Here is a 19,696-nt window from a genome sequence, read left to right on the forward strand (position 1 = left end):
TATCGCATGCTAAGATTAAATTGTATGACACATTCACATTCCACAACTATCCCCAAATCAAGATTATGACTTTATGCAGTGAAATCACATACACTAATGAACCATAAACAGTAACCAAATCTGTGGCCATGAACCATATAAAACAAAATTATCAGTATCACAATGGACGCAACAAATCAATTCAAAATACCAAAAAAACCACACTTTTTACTTTCTTCAACTCTCAGACTCCAATGGGATCCCCAGCTCCTGCGGCACTTCGGCACCATCTTTGGGCCTAGAGCGACCGGGCGCAGGGACGGCCCAGAACGTCTTGTTCTTGCTAACGGGGCGGCCTTTTTCCAGCTGAACAAAGTCCCCAACTTGGAACTGGTTCAACGGGTCATGGGCCTGGAATGTCTTCTTCTTCCTCACACGGCGCTTGTACTTTGGGTGTGGGGCTAAACGTAGAACCTCCACGCCCACGGTCTTGTCATTGGTGTTGCAGACGACTTTCCCTTGCATCGTCCTCATGGCTCTGATTACAGGCAGCACGGCGGCGGAAGGTTGAACGGAGGACGAAGAGCTGGGATTTCTGCCAAGGTGGGTGGTCGTGGCGGCGGCGCCATGGAGGAAGGGGGTAAGGGAGAGGGATTTGATTTGGAGAACCGGCGGAGAGATCAGAGACATTTTGTATTGAGGTGAGTTTTCGGATAAGACGATGTTGCTAGTGAGTATATTGCACTAGTACTGTGGGTTCAAGTTGTAGTCGCGTTTGAGTAGTGCGATTATAGTGCTCAATTTCAGAATTTATATTTTTTGAAATGAAGATTTTGTTTTTTTTAATCACTTATAATTTTTTATGCAAATGTGAAATGCCTTAATCTATGGATGAGTGTGAGGTACCTACAATTTAACCCAAAAAAAACTCACTAAGTTTAATGTAAACTTTTTATTAACCATTAAATCAAATAATGCGCATTTGAGGTAATATTTTTCAAAAACATTAATGTTTTTTTTATTTGTAAACATTTTTTCGAACGAACTTATCGTATATAACTTATTCAATATAATTTATTTGACTAACGTTATTTAATTATCGTGTTAGTCGACATTTTCCCAATATAAAGTGTAACGTTCCCTTCCCATTAAAACAAATATAAAAGATCGAATTTACAATATATAACTATGCACAATAATGCATATGATAAAAGGAGAAGTGTTATGGTGATAAGAGTTATCAACATGATCCCATGTGGCATCTTCTAATTGGATATAACATCGCCCGAAGAGAAATAACATTCCACGTGGCAGGCCAAGAACATCAAGAAACTCAATCAAGAATTTTCGGAGCCTGTGAACTGAAAGAATACTGTACTAAATTGCAAAATGGCATCCATCGCAAACTTTGTTGTGGCCCACCCCACCGCCGCTAATGGCCTCGCCGGTAGCTCTCTGACCGGGACCAAGCTCCATCTCCGGCAACCTCGTCTCAAATTCCGGCCCACTAACTACAGGTGACTTCACTAATCTGTCAATTTGATTGGCTTTTTCATGATATAAAAATGTTTGAAATTGAATGTTTGTTTACTTGGTACCATTTTCTTGAATGAGTTCCTATGTGCTGCATAGGGGTGGTGCGGTGATTGCAAAATATGGTGAGAAAAGTGTGTACTTCGACTTGGATGATATCGGCAACACCACAGGCCAATGGGATGTGTATGGATCCGACGCACCTTCGCCATACAACTCCCTTCAGGTATCAAATTATCGCAATGAAAACCGCGGGCGAGAGTTTATGCTAATGTAATTTTCGTAAATGCAGAGCAAATTCTTCGAGACATTTGCTGCGCCATTCACCAAGAGAGGTTTGCTGCTCAAGTTCTTGATAGTGGGAGGTGGCTCTACACTTGCTTTTGTGAGCTCCCAAGCAACCGGGGACGTTCTACCGATCGTTAAAGGTCCTCAACTTCCTCCCAAACCCGGGCCCCGTGGCAGAATCTAAGTCCTAGCTTCGCATCTGTGCATATTTTTTAAAACCTTTTATCGTGCTTGATTGATGTATTGTGCTGGCAAGTAACAATCTTTAGCAAGTATATGGAATTCCGAGTTGTTTCGTCCCGTTATTTGTCCCCGACACACGGTGGTTTGGAATATGATCCATGTACTGAAGAAGATAAATTAGTTAGTGAATAATTCGACTAGTAAAATAGCAGAAATGTTCTGAGTACAATGAACTAAGAGCTACTACTCTGCGGGGAAGTAATTTAATTTATGGGAAATACGGTATATATCTAAAAGGCCTTCCTGTTACAATAGAAGCTAGAAACGTGCATGTATAACTCTGATAAGAAACTCTAAGATATGACCATTTTGTATGTACATCCAGGCTTGGGTTCTTGCAAAATTTTGTGCAATGGACGTGCTAGTGTCGTGCTCGTGGGCTCCTTGAACCGCCTAGATTCTCTAGCCGTTCTATGTAGGATACTTTCTTGTTTGTGTTTATTGGTTTGATGGGGTTGTCTGAATCAGCATCTCTGTTAATCCTATCGGCAGAATCTTTTCTTGTATCCGTCTCTCCTTGATCCATATTCCATCCCATGAAATCCAACAGTGTCATTGATGACGGTGCTTCTGATGAATTCAACTTCTCTAATTCTTCCTGAGCATTAGGGAATTTCTCTTGGACTGAGTGATCTTTTAAAGGGCATCTTTCGAGTTCTGCGTCAGGGTTTCTTGCAAGGGAGTCAGCATGCATTACATCTTCTATTCTTGATAACACTGTGAATGCTAGGCTCTCTATGATTCTTGAATAACTTTCTAAGATTGCCTGCCCCACATCCTGCAACATAAAAAAGGTTTGGGTTTAGCCTCAAAACTATTTGATCCAGCATATAAAAAATATTGTTTGATCTCAAGAAATTGAACTTTATACTATGTTGTATTGGATCTTGCTGATGTCTAAACCAGATTGAGGAATCCCGGGAAATCGATGCTTCAAGATCAGAAGAATAGTTTCTGCTCTATCTTCAAAAAGTTCCCTCTTCTCCATGCTCACAGCTGAACCCCAAGAAGATTTGATGTCTTTAGAATTCATTTTCCTTTTCCATATCACTACTGATGCCTCGATCTTATTTTTAAGGTCAAGAATCTTGTGTTCTGAGGACAAGTCCAGAGTTGAGAGAAGGAAATTGGGATCAAAGTGTTCGTCTGTGATACTCTTGTAAATCGAGTCTCCAAGGCTAGCTCTACCATTCTGTCATAATAAAATCGACGATAGATTTTCAGAACTTGGAAATGAAAAGAATTCCAGAACATGGGGATGAATGCTTTTTCCGAGTTTCATCGTACCTTAGGGAGAGACTCGATGTAATTTTCAGGAATCTCCATTTCAGATAAGACCTGAGCATTGATAGCCATAGCTGCTTTGAGCACTTGATTAACAGAATCCTTCTGAAACTGCAGCCATTTTCTTGTAACTTCGGACAATCCGTTTGGTGGAACTTTTGGCGTTGGAATCCACCATTTATCATCTTGTCTAGCTTTATCAGAATCATCATCGTTCTTGGACGTGTAGTAGAACTCATTTTGGTCTTTAAAGTTCTCCAGACAATCCTTTTGGCCAAATATGGGAAAACATGTCAGCATTGTAGAATGAAATGAACCCTTTAGACTCTAACCAAGAACCAAGAATCTTTTTAAAAAATGACATGTTGCCCTTACAAGGAGCATTGCGTCGAGTTTTCTAAGTGCTGGAATGTTCATATGGAGATCGGTTCTCTGATTCGTCACCATTATCTAATAAAGTACACAAGCTCTTGTTAAAAATCGATCAAACACAAGCTTCATTTATCTGAAGCAGCTAGGAATATAGAAGTTTTACCTCCATATTGGTTCCATCTTTGGATTTTTGGTTTGAAGGGACAAATTCAACAATGTGGTCTGTGACAGATAACAGCCAATCAATCTCTTTTCTCCATCTTGCTTTGGTCTCTGCTGCCATTGGCTCTAATCTCTTTTGTTCTCCAAATGCGGAAGCTTCATTATTAGAGGGGAAAAAAGATGAAATTTTAACATCTGAAATAGCTAAACACACATAATGTTGAAGCTCAAAGAATCTGATATTCGTAAATTTCTCAAGTTCTTTTTCTCAAAACATAATAACAGAAAAAAAAAAAAAAAAAAAAAGAAAGAAAGAAATATAACTTTGAGCATCATGCAAAATACTAATGAAAAAATTGATATACCTGCAAGATTTGTAATGGCATTTGACAGAGCCAGAGCAGATGATACACCTTTCCCCCCACCAGACATATCCTCTCCCAGAAGCAACTTTGTAAATTTCTCCTTCATAAGTTCCAAATCTAAACATCATAAAAAACAAAAACAAAGGCTTAAAAACCCGAAATGACACAAGAAAATTAAAGATCGTTTCTTCACTGGTTTCTTGCCTGAATGTTGCCTGTCTCTAGCATTAGCATTGGGCACACTTCCATCCATGGACAATCTGGACGTGATATTCTCGGTCCTATTAAGAGCACAACCAATCTTAAGCTGTTGATCCGAAGGCTGGTGATCATTCAAAGGAATGGAAGCATGACTTCTTGACATCACCCTGTCGTGATCAGCGTGTGACAACGAATCATCTTTTTCGAGGATCAAACTCCGTGTCTGTCTCCCTACATTCTCGTGCATTCCCTTGAAATGTCCTAGCCGGGATTTGTAGATTTCTTGTTCTTCTTCCAGGGCTCGAACCATTGTTTTTTATATGATTCGAAGCTAGATACAAGATATTATGCGATGGAAATGGGAGAAAAACTCAGTCTATGGAGATGGATTAATAATTTCTTTCCTCCCTTTCCAATGATTTCTTCAATGGAAAGAGATGAGGGAAGATGAAAATCGGAGACTATGGATTTGTGTCTGGTTAATAATTAATCTTTCATCAAATCTATTAGTTGCCTTGGTTTGTGAACAAAAGATGGAATGTTGGAGGAACGTGGGGTGCATGTTAGGGATTGAAACAGAGACATCGTGTAATGATATTTGTATGGCTATTAATCATTTCAAATTTATGTACTTATGTGTGAGCACTATTGTATTAATAAACACAAATCTTCATCTCAACTAATTGACAAGAACACAAAAACTCTTGTGAGACGATCTCACACCTCAATTTTATAAGACGAATCTTTTATTTAGGTCAACCATAAAAAAATATTACTTTTCATATCAAAAATATTATTTTTTATTGTATAATATTAGTTGCATTGACATGTCTCACGGATTGTTTCACACGAGATCTGCTCCAAATAAAATCCAAACAGAATCGATGATTGTAGATCAAATAGTCACAATTTTAATTTATAGGTTGAACTTTTTGTACCAAGCTTGTCTAACTTGATTTATTTAATTAACATGATTATTATATTTTCGAGTGAGTATACGAAAGTGACACGAAAAATAGTGGTTATGGGGTGAAAAAAATAAATAATCCATAAATATAAATTGTTTGTGTGAAAAGAGAATCTTGGAAAAAGAATTGCACAGATTCCTCGTTTGTCGCTGAGTCGCATCGCTGCCGTCCATCGTCGAGCTCTCATTTCTATAAGTAAAAGATCCAATTTTTCTCCTCCACCACTCGAAATCCACCCTCCTCCTCCACCGCCGCCTTGTTCATAAGATGGAGGCGATCGGAGTTCTGCTAATGTGCCCGGTGAGCAATTACTTGGAGCAAGAGCTCGACAGGCGATTCAATCTCTTCCGGTACTGGAATCAGCCTCGGCCACGCGAGTTCCTGGCTCAGAACTCCGATTCCATCCGCGCGGTGGTCGGGAACGCCTCCGCCGGCGCCGACGCGGAGCTTATTGACGCGTTGCCGAAGCTGGAAATAGTTTCCAGCTTCAGCGTGGGGTTGGATAAGATCGATTTGAACAGGTGCAGGGAGAAGGGGATTAGGGTTACCAACACCCCGGATGTGCTGACGGATGACGTGGCTGATCTGGCGATCGGGTTGATGCTGGCGGTCTTGAGGAGGATTTGTATGTGTGATAAACATGTGAGGTCGGGAGGTTGGAAATTTGGTGACTTCAAGTTGACGACTAGGGTATGCTGGTGTCTTTTTTACTTTGAATTTTTTTATTTGTGGAATCTCTGTTTCGATTTTATGGTGATTTATTGGCAAATGGTTCACTAGTGTTGCTCATCGTATAGCTCATTCAAAGCACAGAGAGAGAACTTTTTAATGGTACAAAGTCTCTTCCTTTCATGTTTGATACTTTGGGTGTATCATCAAAGGGGGGGATTGACTGGGGTAGACTAATGAGCTTCCTCATAGCCAATCTCAATAAGAATTTTATCTTATATACCAGGGTTGAGTGGGGTAAGCAAGAAACACCTAGCAGAGATGGCCCTATATTTTCTTTCCATTCTTCTAGAGTTGCTTCTTCCAGCTGACCATTTGGAATTAGCTCATACTCTTTTAGACCTTGTAGGCTTCAAACTGCGTGCCACATGAACTGTCAAGACTCCCATCATTTATTTTGCCTTCCCTTTTTTTACATGTTTAGAGAACTATTTTGCTCTCCCATCCCCATTTCAGTGTGATTATCTGGAAGAATGCTGATACCTTCTTGTGTTGAACACTTTTTTGCGCCTTTTTATAGTTTCAAATTTGCCAATCATTGGTCCCCGACTCCCTAACTTTTGCTTGTCTAGCAGTGTCTTATTTTTTGTTAGGAGTGAGTGCTATGATTAGAAAAGTGAGATATAACATTCTTTGCGCCAGTACAAGTGGACCAGACAACTGGACGGGTAAATAGGATAGGTGGGGGTATTCAACTTTTGAAAGGGAGAATATGTGCTCAAATTTTAGTGAAGTAAATGTCTTTTGGTATTTGAAGTCGAATGTATATTTGGTGCTCCAGGATGAAAGTACCAAATGCGAAGTATTATTCTTGAATTATTTTGCAACGTCTCCTTAACTCTCTTTTTTGTTCCCCTTTTTTTCCTTGTAGTTCAGCGGCAAGAGAGTGGGCATTATAGGATTGGGCAGAATTGGGTTGGCAGTCGCCAAGAGAGCGGAGGCATTTGATTGCCCCATTAGTTATTACTCAAGATCCAAGAAACCAGATACAAACTACCAGTACTATTCTACTGTTGTTAACTTGGCTTCAAACTGTGATATCCTAGTCGTGGCGTGTGCTCTGACTCCCGAAACGACTCATGTTATCAATCGAGAAGTGATGAATGCATTAGGCCCCAAGGGAGTTCTCATCAACATTGCAAGAGGCCCACATGTTGATGAAGCCGAATTGGTCTCAGCTCTTGTGGAGGGCCGTCTTGGTGGTGCTGGACTTGATGTATTCGAAAAGGAACCCCACGTTCCAGAAGAGCTCTTTGGCCTGGAAAATGTTGTCCTGCTGCCTCATGTAGGGAGTGGCACAGTGGAAACACGGACGGCCATGGCCGACCTTGTTCTTGGGAATTTGGAAGCTTATTTCGCAAACAAGCCGCTATTGACTCAGGTCGTTTGACAACGTTTATACTGTATGAAATCTGTGAATACAGATCATTTCACATCGAATGCTGCTCCCGAGTTCCGCAAAATATTCCATACAGAAGGGTCAAGGAAAGACTGTCTTACATTTTCTTTGTTGCTTCGTCTATTTACTTTATAATAATTAAAACAGATATTGGCGATCGCCATTTCACATGCATTCTTTTTATGCATAAGATAGAAGCTCCAATAATCCGATAGGCTTCGAGAGTGATCTTCTGGAAGCTTTGTTTCTTGGAATTACACGGCGTTTAAATTCATTGCAGTGATTTTATCTCGTCTTGTTCCATTACCAAAATTCTTGCACCAGCTTAAAAATTATGACTTGATCGAGTGCATTTGCTTCGTGCACTTATTTTGTAACACGCATTTTAATCTCCCCATGTAAGTAATATATCTTGTTGTTTTATCTTGTTATCATAGAATTTTAAAATATGACAAATTGTACATGATTTAAAATACAAGAAACTCATAACCAACATTTATTTATAGACTATAACAGTGAAAATGAAAAAGTGAAGGGGAGAACATTCACCAGCAATCACCTGATTCTTTTCCAATATACAACTTACATCTCTAGCAAGAAGGCCTTGAAGAGGCACCTTTGAAGATGAGAAAATTGAGGGTTTCTACTGTAAAATATATGAAACTCCCTTTTGTGTGTGTGAAAAAACAACCAAAGTTAGATCCCACCACGCACTGCCATCCATTCCCGTATCTTTTATCAAATTCCTGCACCCCCAACATTATATTCATTAGCTACCCCAAAGAACTAAAGATATAATACAAAGAATTTGGGTTACTTCGATTTTATCGTATATGTACATTGAGTCACATATGATTTTTCATGCACGAACAAAATACTTGGGTAGTTTCCTTAGTTTAGGATTGAGTAAAATCAAGAAAGTGACATGATCAAGTGTAATTAATCATATGTAGAATTTTTATGAAAATATCTATAATTATGATCATAGCACATGAATAATGTACATTGACTAAATCTTCTTCACTTCTCACCCACAAAAGGGCTCCTTGAAACCTCAGAAAACCATACTTAATGGCAAGAAAAATCAAGAACAGTAAACAGAAATTGCCACCTTTTTTATGTGGGCGGCGAGGGATTCGCAGTCCAAAACATCGTAAAGATCCAAAGCTTGGGAAGCAGAAGCCATAGCTTGAATCTGCATCTTCAATGGCATATCTGTGTCCTCTATCAAAGCTTTTCCTTCCAACATCTTTGACAATCAAACCTACGAAATCCCTCTTTTTCTTATATGCAAAACATGAAATTTTGAGGAACTAAAAAGGAGAATTTGGTTCTGTCTTTTGCTCTCTTGCCAAGAAAAGGATAGATATTGGAATGGAATGCAAAAGGAGCCAAGGAGTGTAGTTCGAAGGATGTGCTTACAAAATCTACGTAGGCAATACGTGAATGTGTTAGGAGTCCTCCATGTGTAGAGGAGTCATTTGGCATTCCGCTTTCCTTCTTGGCCTTTGCCACTTATTTATGCTCACTTATTTATATTCACGAACCAGAGTTATGCTACACGTACAATAAAAATTATATGTGTATGATATAACGATTATATGTTATTTTTTAAAATTACAAAACTATCATAGCTGAGGAACGTGTAATCGTGTATAACCTTCCTTTGATATAGATTTTTTACACACACAACAAATTATTTCAAATATTAGTAATATATTCTCATCACTAAAATTTACTTCTCGGGTTGTGCTCATCGTGATTTCCAGATATGGACGATTATTATATTCAATTATAATAATATTGTATATATCTGAAATCTAAATTTGCAAATATTTTCTCAGAAACGATAGATTTTATATTAATGTAGTAATAATGCAAAGCCGTAATTCTTTATATTTAAAGAAAAACAGATTTTCGTTCAATAACTTTTTTATCCAAATACACTTAAAACTTATGCAGTGTTTGCAAACACTAACTTTTATTTTCACTTATTTTTAGAGGTTAATTATTCAACATTTCATTTCCTAGGTGAAATGGTATATTACTTTTATTTTTTTTAATGGAAAAATGGTATATTACTTTTAATTATTACACTATTTCTATTTTTTTGATATTATTTTTCACTTAGGATTTTAGAAACATATAATATATTTGTATGTGGGGCAACGGCGTTCCGATTTCGTCATGTTATGAGGATAAACTTTGTTTAGGATAAAGCTGGTGAGGCCTAAAATAATCCAACCACAAATTTGCATGAATTTTGGTTGTCATTTTGCTTCCCAAATGTTACAAAAAGCTTACTATAAAGTTCCTTGATCCAAACAAAAAGGAACGTATCCACCAAAATGACATTTACATTTCAAAATCTATATATATACATATAATATATTAGAGATTACCAAAACTAAAATATTTAATATTATATTATATAAACCAAATTAAATATTCAACATTAATTTGCAGAATATTTTGAAAAGTCTTCGTCAAATAACAAGTTTTTTGCATCCATCCTCCAATTATAATATGCAAGGGACGTAGATTGTCAAATCAAATCAAATATTTAAATACACAAGATCCAAGTGATTAAAAAAAGGTGTTGATAAAATAAATCGAATTTTGATGTATGATCAAGTGTTCATTTATTCCGTCAACTATGACATTTTTTGGACTATGTTGGTTATTAATTATTAGTATTTGAAGTGGTATTTGACTATCCACGTCTATTATTTTAAGAGATTAATTAAATGGATCAGATTCTTTTTTGGGCAAAATAGAAAAAAGAAGAAAAATAAGGATCTTTTTTGCCAACTCATCAGTTGTCCTCTTCTCAATGTGAGAAAAGTATTTAGCACGTTAGGTGATTGAAAATAACTTGAGATATTTTTTGAAAAGTTTAATGTATTCATCCAATTTTTCATATGGACGAAAAGGACTCAATTGTTTTAAGGTAATCTATGAAAATATTGAGTATTCAAAAGAACTAATTTTCTAGTTAAATTTAAATAAATTTATTATAATTTTATTCAACAATCAGGAGATATGGATGAATATAAATATAAACAAAAATTTGAAATCCCAGCATTCTTTGGCCAAAGAAGAATGAATTGATTTCAATACTGAAAGATCTTTCACAAAATTTTGTTTCATCCCCATGATCATACAGGTATACAAGATCGACGCCAACTCGAAAGCGAGGTTTAAATAATTACATCGGAGAATTTTATGGACAGCATTGAATAGGCAAAACATCACAGTTTCATTACCAAAATGCAGAAGCCTATCGTATACTCTCAAAGAAATGCTTCAAATAATCTATGGCACATATTCACAGATGTTGTAGAACCACAAGTGTTCATCTCCTTGCACTTTCCCAATTATGTTCTCTATGCCAACCCAACCTGTAGCCAAAGCAAAGACGATGATTTCGCGACCGGATAATTGGTGACTGAAAATACTATATCTGAAAGCAGTGTAGAAACCAGAAATATTGGTCCAACACTATTACTTACCTAGAAAAATCGCGCTTATAAAGATGGTGAAAGCCAAAATGAAGATGATCAAAGACGCCCTACGGAATAGACTAATCATCTTCCTCACCACGTACTGACCGACCAATGCAGCAATGGTGGCCACAGCAACAAAATAAAGGGCTGACAGAAAAGAAAATCACATAACATGTCATCAGAAGTATATTGCCCAAAATCTAGTACTTCTTCATGCAACTGGGGAGGAATGGTGAGGTAACGATACCGTATGATGGGGGAAAGCGTTTTAATAGGTAATACTGTATGACAGACATGGATGATGAAAATGCCATGACGAATGTAGCTGTGGCACTTGACACCTGTTGTTGGATATGTCCGAACAAAACAATGCATTATACTTAAAATACATGACGATCTTCTTGATGTTGTTTCGCGAAGAAAGAAATGCACCTGGGGTGGAATTCCGAGTTCTAGTAACAATGGACCCATAATGAATCCTCCACCAAGACCTAGCAGCCCACCTACAATGCCAGACAACATTCCACAGATACAACAAAGAATTAACTTAGGCACTGTCCATTCAATTTTTGTGTCTCCTGTAGATTCGACAACTTTACGCCCCTGGTATAAGCAGACGGCCTGGTATCCGAATGCTCCAATGGCAACAGGTATCTAACAAACAATGAAATTATGTAAAATCGTCACCTGTGTCGAAAACTACAAGCTTGTATTTTAAACAATGAGAGGTGGAAAATTGTAACCTGCAATAAGGTCACTATCCAGTATGTTGCTGAACATAGACCTGCGAAATCCTGGAAAAACGTGATGATAGTAAAGTCCCTAACATAGAAGAAATGGAGATTTAGCAGTGGGTATTAAAGATAAACCTTGCTAATGTGCAGTACGAGGATGACGGTCCAGACAGCAAAGAGGATTCCAACTTCCTTCCAGAGGACATTGTTGATAATTGAAACCTGTAAAGACTTATGAATCAGTCTTGGAAACTACTTGTTGTCTTAAACTGTTGGGCGAGGGCGAATAACTTGTTACCTTCGATGGTTTGACTTCGTTGACATGCATTCTGGTTTCATTAGTCGAACCTCCGGGAAGAAGCTTGTACCCCAGCTCTTCATTTCCAGTATCTGTTGTTTTTGTATCATTAAAATAACCTATGATTGTATAGAACTTTTCATATTATTCCCTGAGATTAAGTAGAGATCAGCTTACGCACAATCAGAAGCCGAGCGCCTTGCAGCCAGCTCCTAGATCCGGAACATAGAGGGTAAATATAGCAGATCAAACACTTCCAAATTGAATGTGAAAAAAAAATGGTACTGAAATTAGTAAATGTTTAGACCACCTTCTTTAAAATGGTTTCTTTCTTCCAAGTTTCAACACCCTTGAAGAATGCCTTAGTAGAAGTTACTGCAGATTCACAATTCAGTAAATAGACGTTTCTAGGAGATAACAGCAGCAAATGGTAATCAAGATTTCTGTTACCAATGAAAAGAACTATCAGCAAAACTGTAACCATCCATTCCGCGAAAATAATGTTGAAAAAGACTCCGATACTGATCCCAAGAACAAGCATTGGTTGGAAAAGAAGAGCTAGATTGTAATCAATGATGGGAAGATCAAGCGTAGGATGCCGGAGCTTAAGATTGTAATAGACACTAGCTAGAGCAGCACCGGTTATCATACCTGCAGCGCGTAAAAAAACTAGCTAAAACTAATTGCACACAGAGCCAAGATTCAGTTCATTTATCCTTTCCACAAATATGTAAGATCAGGGATCAGAAAAATGATGCTATCTCCTAAGTTTTTGTCCAAAACCCACATTCGGAATCTTGAAAAAGATGAAATCTTTAGTACATTTTGATACCGCAGTGGATGATTTGGGATCGAACCCAATGATAAGAGTGAGCATGGGAACGAAAATGCCGCCCCCGCCAACGCCACCCACACTCCCCAGTGCAGCACCAAGGAACCCAATCACTGTCCCCAACACAATCCTCCAGCCAAATTCCATATCCTGTTCGATCAATTTTCAAGAAACAGAGAAATTTCCCCCTTTTATTCGCAAACTGCTCGAAAAGAACAAAGCTTTATGTATACAAACAGTTTCGAAATTCAAATTTCACTCACAGGCCAGATATGTGGGAAAACCATGTCTCGACTTCGCTGCAAGAAACTGATTATCCTGGTTAAGTAACCAGATTCGATTTTTTCCCCGAGGAGCCCCGAACCCTCTTCTGCGGCGACAAATAAGCAAGCTAGAAGAAGCAAACTGGTAAGAATCAAAGTCCTGTTGCATTCTGCTCCAATGTTGGCCATCGAAAATTCTTCAAGCCCCACTAGTTATTCACTCCTGAACAAGATCGGAAACTGCTCACATGTCATCTTAGGAATTCAAGAATCCTAGTAATTTTAAAAAAAAAAAAAAAAAGAAAACATCGAATTCATACAAGAATGAACGCACAAAATCACCTGAAAATGTTTCCCTTTACCCCAAACTCTCGTGCTTTTAGTATTCCCACTTGGGTTATTACATTTAAGCGATGATTGAAGCAAGAATAACAAGAAAAGAGACCAGGAGTTAAAAGGACGAGTTACAGCGTACCCAAAATTTCAAGATTAAAGATTCCATTTGCAGCTAGCAAACATGATTGTTGAAGAAAAAAGATTTAATGCCATATTTACTTGGAACAGGGAATTATTGGATCAAATGGCCCAAAACACGTGATTGAATGATTGATACGATGCATGCATTATAAGTAAATACATTGAAATTGATAAGCTTTGAAATACCTATATCGCTAAATATGGTTCGTTTTTTGAAAAATGACTCTAAAAATTCTGATCCGAGTGAGTATAATTAATTTTATCAAACAAAAATATTGAAGATTTTCTTTTATCTTTAACATGACAAGAAGATTAAATAATGCTATTGATCACAAATTTATAAATATTTAGAATTTTTGTTCATTTTACGCATTACCAAAACATTTTCGATAATTTGACGATTACTTGAAACTCATCTGACACTAAAATTTTAAATTTGAGACGATGTATTGAGTTCAAGACTCAATTGTAACAATCGTCATCTCGTAGAAAAAAAAAATCCATTTGCAAACCTTGAAAATTATCTTAGTTCCTACTTCCTACCATGATTCCTTTAGCTAATCTCTGATGTGCTTCGACAAGTTCTGGTGAACTTCGAGCAAGTATTTGTAAATTTAATTTAAACATTTTAGGCGTCACTTTTTATTTATACTAGCAATCGATCTACACGCTCTACATGTACATAAACGCTTTGCGTGTACATAAATAATTTAATATCTAGTTAAAATTATAATAAATACGAAATTTTAATAATTTACAAATTATATGTTATTAAACTAAATTGCAATGAAATTCCTTAAATGAAATAAATCTTTAATTTTAGCAACACATAGATAGATAGTGGATGATTTTTAATGATGAGAGTGAAAAATGTAACCGTGAGTTTTTACCATTTTATCCAATAATCTAGATCTATATGAAGTATATAAGAAAAATTGATTTTTTTTTTAAGGCAAAAATTGATTATTCTAGTCCATTTCAAAGTCACAATTTCAAAAATAGCCTTCTTTACTACACATTTTGCATTATGTCATATATAATTTAAAAAAATCCTAAAATACCCTTTTTCTATTATAAAAATCCAAAATTCTAAATGAAAATATATAGTAGGATGCGTTTCAATTTCGAGCTCTTTATATATGTGACAAAGTATGCTTGTCGCCAGTTGGAAAAATTAAAAGTTATCGAATTTTTTTTTAAAAAAATTAACTTTTATCCCTTTTTCATTTACTATATATAGATTTTTGCTATGCTGTCTACCAACCGTATCAAACCTTGTGCTCACCATGTATAAAACACTCAACTATTGCACATGGTGGGCACAGAGATTGACACGGTTGATGGGCAGCATAACAAAACTAACTAACTATATATATATATATATATATATATATATATATATTTTATATTTTGAGTTTTCTGACTATACGTGTTCTTTTTTCGTAATTCATCTGTTTAATTAAGAGTAGTATATTGTATCATATCAAAAATCATATACCGTATATGATACCGAGAATAACAATATAAGAAAATATATAAAGATAACGTAACGAATATTTCGGTGTACCAAAATTTTACACACATTTCCGTAATTATACTTCCTCAACCGTAATGAATTGCAAATTGTCCACTTATTTCAAATTCAAAATATTCATAATTAAAAAAATTAAACTTACAAATTGTGAAAAAAACCATGACAATAATCAAGTCAGAAATAAAAAAATTAAAAAAATTAAAATTAAAGTAATTAATTTGAGTCACAATATTCTAACGATTTGGCAGAAATAAAATCAAAAACAAAAGGATTTTCCATAATCCATATGCCTATGCGAGTATGATTTGACATAAACAAAATTGAAAACAAAACGAATTTGCCATAACCATACACTTATGCATACACAGTAATAAAAATAAAAATCAATAATATTCTGTGTAAAAAAAATAAGCGGACAAAAAAAATGAAATACATAATTGCTCGAAGAAATAGGATTAATGTGCTTTAAAGCTTCCTTACGCTTGGAATTGATGAGAGAATAAAATATAGAGTTTGAGATGGAGAAATTGATGGTGAATAGGGTTTGAAGGATAAATATGTTTGTAATTTGATATAATAAAAAGATTATTTTGGTAATTTAATTTAACTAAAGACTAAACTTGATTATAGTAATTGAGTGGAGACTATTTAAGAAAATCATCTCTCGAAGTATAATGTATATTTGAAAGTTAAAATTGTAAATTTGTATTGGTGTCATCAAATGGTTAAAACAATTTTTAAATGGATTTCAACTTTTATATAATAGTATATATATATTAATATATTAATTAATTTTTCATCCACTCCATATCGATCGATTTTGATGAGAAATAAAAACAAACCACGATTTATCTTTTATCATCAACTTTGTACTCACAATCCCAGCTACACACTATATTTACCACGAACAATTGAAAAAGAAAAAAAGAAAAAAAAAAAAAAAAAGAAGGTTGTATCGTGATGGAATTATTTGAATAGATACGATTTTAAATTCATATTTCAAATCCATTACATGCATTTTACTCAAAATTAGAATGAAAGATTGTGTCACACGTGCAAATTTCTGTTTTTGCATCGATTTCAAATCCATCTAATAATTCGAAATCTTTTGAACTTACAATCAATGTATAATATTAAATCCAAAATAAAACGAAGTAAATCAAACATATTTTATCCAAAACGTGCCATGTTTTACAATAACTAAACCCACGAATCATTCAACTTTTTCTATATTCTCTATTCGACATATCACAAGATTCATTCAAAAAATAATGACATGGAGGACCCCAAGAATAAGTTCAAGCAGTGTGGTGGTCGATGAAATGGGCGTAGCAACAATCTCTGATAAGATAATATCAATGTCCCTTTCAGTGTCTAGTTTATTCAATCATGTAAGCAAGAAGTCATCATAAAATTCTCCTAGCTAGCTCTAGAGCGAAAAAATAAAATCTCTACTCGCCAATCTTGTTGTTACTCGAATATTTAATAAAATGAACTCCGTTTGATCATTACTTTAAAATATATCGCCTTTATATATATATGGGAATAATGAAATAAAAAATTATAGTCATTTGGATGTGACACATGAATTATTTCCTCATTGTGGTACATCCCTTGATTCGATCATTTTCTCGAGAGAGAATGGAAACAAATTCTTTCCACATGCTTTAATTTGTATGCATATATATATATATATATATATAGATGTATTAGTTTAGATTTTATATCTAATGGTTTTGTTTCTGGAAATTTTCATTTGTTTTCATTTGTATTAGAGTTCATTATATTTCCCATTACAGTTGCCTTTTTATTATTCAAGCCTAAGCTTAATTAAACATTGGTGTATCCATGCACGCATTGCGTACTTGTATAATAATGTTGTCATTAATTTGATTTATATTAAATAAGAGTAATATCATAGTTTAAAAATTATCGAGAGACAAAACTGTAATTTGAAATGTCGATTTTTTTAATTAAAAAAAAGCAAAAAAATATAATATTGTTATAAATATATTATTATTTATAGATGATTATCTTATTAAAGATATGTGATCAAGATAAATATGTAAAGATAATATTTGTAAAGATTTGTATCTTGTAATCTTTTCCTATAAATAGGGTGTGTGGGAACCTCGGGTTGCTAATCTCGTCTTAGGGCAACTAATGATTAATTAAACAATTAATCAAACAATTAAAAAATAATAAATCAAGAGCAGAATTTTTTTTTTTTTTAAATTCGGAGCCTTGCTCGATGGGGCAAAATCAGCCGATCGAGCGAGCAAGAAAAATCATGCTCTCGGGTCTGCATCACTTTTGGCCTCGCTCGATCGGGCAAAAGCAGCCGATCGAGCGAGCAAGAAATTTCATATTTTCTGTCCAAGAAAACAGGCCTCGCTCGATCGGTGATATTCACCCGATCGAGCGGGCTCTTCTTCTTCAGAAAACTGCAGAATTCATTTTGCTGTCAAAACTAGAACCAAATCATATATTCTCAATAAAAATTGATCAAAAGCATGCTACAATATCTAGGAACATGCATATAATCATATATAATGACTTGAGCATATAATCATGCAATTCTTACATCAAACAGATAACGTAAAAGACATTAAATCACAAGCTACACCAAAGTCATAAGTGAGCTTCAAGTCTCAAGTCTTCTACTAGATTTGATGTACTCTAATACATATTCGTTCAGCTATAAACTCGAGTCCTCACGTGCTAAATCTCGCTCCCAAGCTGTCAATGTCATCTCAGACCAGCTCCTGCCCCATCTGTTGTGATGCACATATACAAAACAAAACAACAGCCGAATAAACTCCGGTGAGAAATCATTCTCAGTATAATCGACATATAAATGCGTTAAATAAATTCATATCTACTCTAAACATGTCAACTCAAGAATAGAGTAAAAATAACGCATATATCGACTCAAATTTCAAATCAAGACTTCAATTTATATAGCGCGCTTATCTCAAGAATTGATTCTTATCACTTCATTGCCATCAAGATTCGTATCCGATCTTGACATGGATATCCATCTATCGTAGTCATTCCGGGCTAGAAAATAAGATTAACCGCAACCTTGACATAGAATCAATTCAATATATAATCATATCGACTCAAACTCAAAGATCCACTACCTGAGATGGATCGACAACATCAAACATAAATAAAAACATATCAAGTATGTGATTTTTGCGGGCCAACTCAAGAATAGTCGTTCTTGAGTTTCAAAGTCTCTAACTCGTGATGTCGTCATTATACCTTTCATTCTCGAGTTTGCAATGTTCCACATCTAGATAAGAAGTATAACAACTCATAGCAAATCTGCTCATTCAAATAACCTTCAATCTTCAAGGTAGAACAACTTCAACCATCTAGCTGATCTTAATCGATTCCAGGTTTGCATTCTCGAGCTCATCAAGCTTCAAACCAATTCTGGAAAATGGATTATAACAAGCTATAACATCAGCTTTTAACTCATGTTAACATATCTTAATCAAAAGACATCAAAAATAGCTTCAATCATAACTTCTTCTTCTTCGGTTCAAATTCTAAGTTCTTGATTGTTAGCCTTCAAAACTAGTCTGAAACTGAGAAATAAATCGCTATATAATCAATAACATCTAGACGAATATCTTATCTCAGTTATAGGCTATCAAAACGGTCCAAAAACATGAATCGACGGCATAGCGATTAAAAATCGATAACCGACGAAATATCGAATTCGAAGCTAACTTCTTTAACTTCATATGAAAATCATACGTGCATCTAAATCATTCATACATCATTCTAATCCTCATAACAGCAGCTAAATATATCAAATACAAGCTGGACATCATAACAAGTTCATTCCTGAATTTATTTGCAATCCGGCTTCGATATCGAACGGCATACAACTCAAGAACACAAACATAAATTCATAATCTTATCTCTGCCAAGTCTCGATTCTTAAAACATGCCGAAATAATCAGTAACTTACATTAGATCGAAGCACTCATCTCAAATATTCCAGAACATCTTTCGGAATTGAAATCGGACGAGCGGATCAAAAGTTACGGCGATTTAAACCATCGGAATCAAAAGGAAATGAAGAGAAGCTCGGCTCCTATTCTCACAATTCTGACTTCAATATCAATAATACACGTATGAAGTCTGATTCATCTTAATCACATCGGATATGTATTGCATAAATTGCAATTTAGTCCCTCAAGTCTTTATTAATTGCAATTCAGTCCTCGATCTTCGTTTTAATTCAATTTCAATCCAAAATAATTTAAGAATATTAGAATTAAAATCGAAACTCTAAATATTCCCAAATTAAATATACTCGGATTAAAATTAAATAAATGCGGATTAATTCTATTAATCCCGGCTTTTTGCACTTCAGCCCTCGAAACTTCGATATTCTCAAATCAGTCTCTGATCGGGTTTCATCGTCAAAATCAATATTCTTTAATTCCCAAAACATGGAATTTAATCTTAAATTCCATAAATAGTCAAATCGAATATTTATTCTTTTAATT

General features: G+C 35.3%; 6 protein-coding genes across 9 annotated transcripts; 2 read left to right on the forward strand and 4 right to left on the reverse strand.

Moving 5' to 3' along the window:
* Positions 1-70: 70 nt before the first annotated feature.
* Positions 71-718, reverse strand: LOC140866661 (small ribosomal subunit protein uS17c). The gene has a single exon (XM_073271693.1). It carries the CDS (start codon positions 667-669, stop codon positions 217-219), a length of 453 nt encoding a protein of 150 aa, XP_073127794.1. The 5' UTR covers positions 670-718; the 3' UTR covers positions 71-216.
* Positions 719-1,306: 588 nt separating this feature from the next.
* Positions 1,307-2,100, forward strand: LOC140867776 (photosystem I reaction center subunit VI, chloroplastic-like). The gene is made up of 3 exons (XM_073272836.1): positions 1,307-1,496; positions 1,612-1,738; positions 1,805-2,100. The coding sequence occupies exons 1-3, from the start codon at positions 1,369-1,371 to the stop codon at positions 1,982-1,984; spliced, it is 435 nt and encodes a 144-aa protein (XP_073128937.1). The 5' UTR covers positions 1,307-1,368; the 3' UTR covers positions 1,985-2,100.
* A 64-nt stretch (positions 2,101-2,164) lies between these two features.
* Positions 2,165-4,905, reverse strand: LOC140867773 (rop guanine nucleotide exchange factor 12). Its single transcript, XM_073272833.1, has 7 exons — positions 4,431-4,905; positions 4,227-4,343; positions 3,863-4,017; positions 3,703-3,777; positions 3,331-3,594; positions 2,915-3,235; positions 2,165-2,821 (listed from the first exon to the last, which is right to left on the reverse strand). The coding sequence occupies exons 1-7, from the start codon at positions 4,735-4,737 to the stop codon at positions 2,405-2,407; spliced, it is 1,656 nt and encodes a 551-aa protein (XP_073128934.1). The 5' UTR covers positions 4,738-4,905; the 3' UTR covers positions 2,165-2,404.
* A 607-nt stretch (positions 4,906-5,512) lies between these two features.
* LOC140867775 (hydroxyphenylpyruvate reductase) lies at positions 5,513-7,732 on the forward strand. The gene is made up of 2 exons (XM_073272835.1): positions 5,513-6,085; positions 6,996-7,732. The coding sequence occupies exons 1-2, from the start codon at positions 5,663-5,665 to the stop codon at positions 7,512-7,514; spliced, it is 942 nt and encodes a 313-aa protein (XP_073128936.1). The 5' UTR covers positions 5,513-5,662; the 3' UTR covers positions 7,515-7,732.
* Positions 7,733-7,955: 223 nt separating this feature from the next.
* On the reverse strand, positions 7,956-9,009 carry LOC140867777 (dynein light chain 1, cytoplasmic-like). The gene is made up of 2 exons (XM_073272837.1): positions 8,635-9,009; positions 7,956-8,269 (listed from the first exon to the last, which is right to left on the reverse strand). The coding sequence occupies exons 1-2, from the start codon at positions 8,770-8,772 to the stop codon at positions 8,114-8,116; spliced, it is 294 nt and encodes a 97-aa protein (XP_073128938.1). The 5' UTR covers positions 8,773-9,009; the 3' UTR covers positions 7,956-8,113.
* A 1,754-nt stretch (positions 9,010-10,763) lies between these two features.
* On the reverse strand, positions 10,764-13,772 carry LOC140863797 (sulfite exporter TauE/SafE family protein 3-like). Of its 4 annotated transcripts, none has more exons than XM_073267473.1 (13): positions 13,632-13,772; positions 13,157-13,379; positions 12,884-13,043; positions 12,512-12,712; positions 12,372-12,436; positions 12,243-12,273; positions 12,062-12,153; positions 11,899-11,985; positions 11,773-11,823; positions 11,462-11,683; positions 11,277-11,370; positions 11,036-11,176; positions 10,764-10,924 (listed from the first exon to the last, which is right to left on the reverse strand). In XM_073267473.1, exons 2-13 carry the CDS (start codon positions 13,343-13,345, stop codon positions 10,839-10,841), a joined length of 1,419 nt encoding a protein of 472 aa, XP_073123574.1. In that variant the 5' UTR covers positions 13,346-13,379; positions 13,632-13,772; the 3' UTR covers positions 10,764-10,838. The 4 variants fall into 4 exon arrangements, with proteins under 4 accessions (XP_073123574.1, XP_073123572.1, XP_073123571.1 ...); XM_073267471.1 differs by having other exon boundaries at positions 13,499-13,772; XM_073267470.1 differs by having other exon boundaries at positions 13,157-13,396; positions 13,499-13,772.
* Positions 13,773-19,696: the final 5,924 nt, after the last annotated feature.

Source organism: Henckelia pumila, chromosome 4 (genome assembly GCF_033568475.1).
Source record: "Henckelia pumila isolate YLH828 chromosome 4, ASM3356847v2, whole genome shotgun sequence".
Classification (NCBI taxonomy): Eukaryota; Viridiplantae; Streptophyta; class Magnoliopsida; order Lamiales; family Gesneriaceae; genus Henckelia; species Henckelia pumila.

Bases quoted from the DNA above. Each gene is read 5' to 3' on its own strand.
- LOC140866661 (XM_073271693.1), bottom strand. From the start codon at position 669: ATGTCTCTGATCTCTCCGCCGGTTCTCCAAATCAAATCCCTCTCCCTT.
- LOC140867776 (XM_073272836.1), top strand. From the start codon at position 1,369: ATGGCATCCATCGCAAACTTTGTTGTGGCCCACCCCACCGCCGCTAAT. The intron at 1,497-1,611 runs GTGACTTCACTA...TGTGCTGCATAG, and splicing joins TTCCGGCCCACTAACTACAG to GGGTGGTGCGGTGATTGCAA. The intron at 1,739-1,804 runs GTATCAAATTAT...TCGTAAATGCAG, and splicing joins CGCCATACAACTCCCTTCAG to AGCAAATTCTTCGAGACATT.
- LOC140867773 (XM_073272833.1), bottom strand. From the start codon at position 4,737: ATGGTTCGAGCCCTGGAAGAAGAACAAGAAATCTACAAATCCCGGCTA. The intron at 3,778-3,862 runs GTAAAACTTCTA...GTACTTTATTAG, and splicing joins AAGATGGAACCAATATGGAG to ATAATGGTGACGAATCAGAG. The intron at 2,822-2,914 runs GTATAAAGTTCA...TTTATGTTGCAG, and splicing joins GCAAGATCCAATACAACATA to GATGTGGGGCAGGCAATCTT.
- LOC140867775 (XM_073272835.1), top strand. From the start codon at position 5,663: ATGGAGGCGATCGGAGTTCTGCTAATGTGCCCGGTGAGCAATTACTTG. The intron at 6,086-6,995 runs GTATGCTGGTGT...TTTTCCTTGTAG, and splicing joins ACTTCAAGTTGACGACTAGG to TTCAGCGGCAAGAGAGTGGG.
- LOC140867777 (XM_073272837.1), bottom strand. From the start codon at position 8,772: ATGTTGGAAGGAAAAGCTTTGATAGAGGACACAGATATGCCATTGAAG. The intron at 8,270-8,634 runs GTGGCAATTTCT...TTGGGGGTGCAG, and splicing joins TCGCCGCCCACATAAAAAAG to GAATTTGATAAAAGATACGG.
- LOC140863797 (XM_073267473.1), bottom strand. From the start codon at position 13,345: ATGGCCAACATTGGAGCAGAATGCAACAGGACTTTGATTCTTACCAGT. The intron at 12,154-12,242 runs GTGCGTAAGCTG...CAAAAACAACAG, and splicing joins AAGGCGCTCGGCTTCTGATT to ATACTGGAAATGAAGAGCTG. The intron at 11,371-11,461 runs GTGCATTTCTTT...ATCCAACAACAG, and splicing joins AACTCGGAATTCCACCCCAG to GTGTCAAGTGCCACAGCTAC.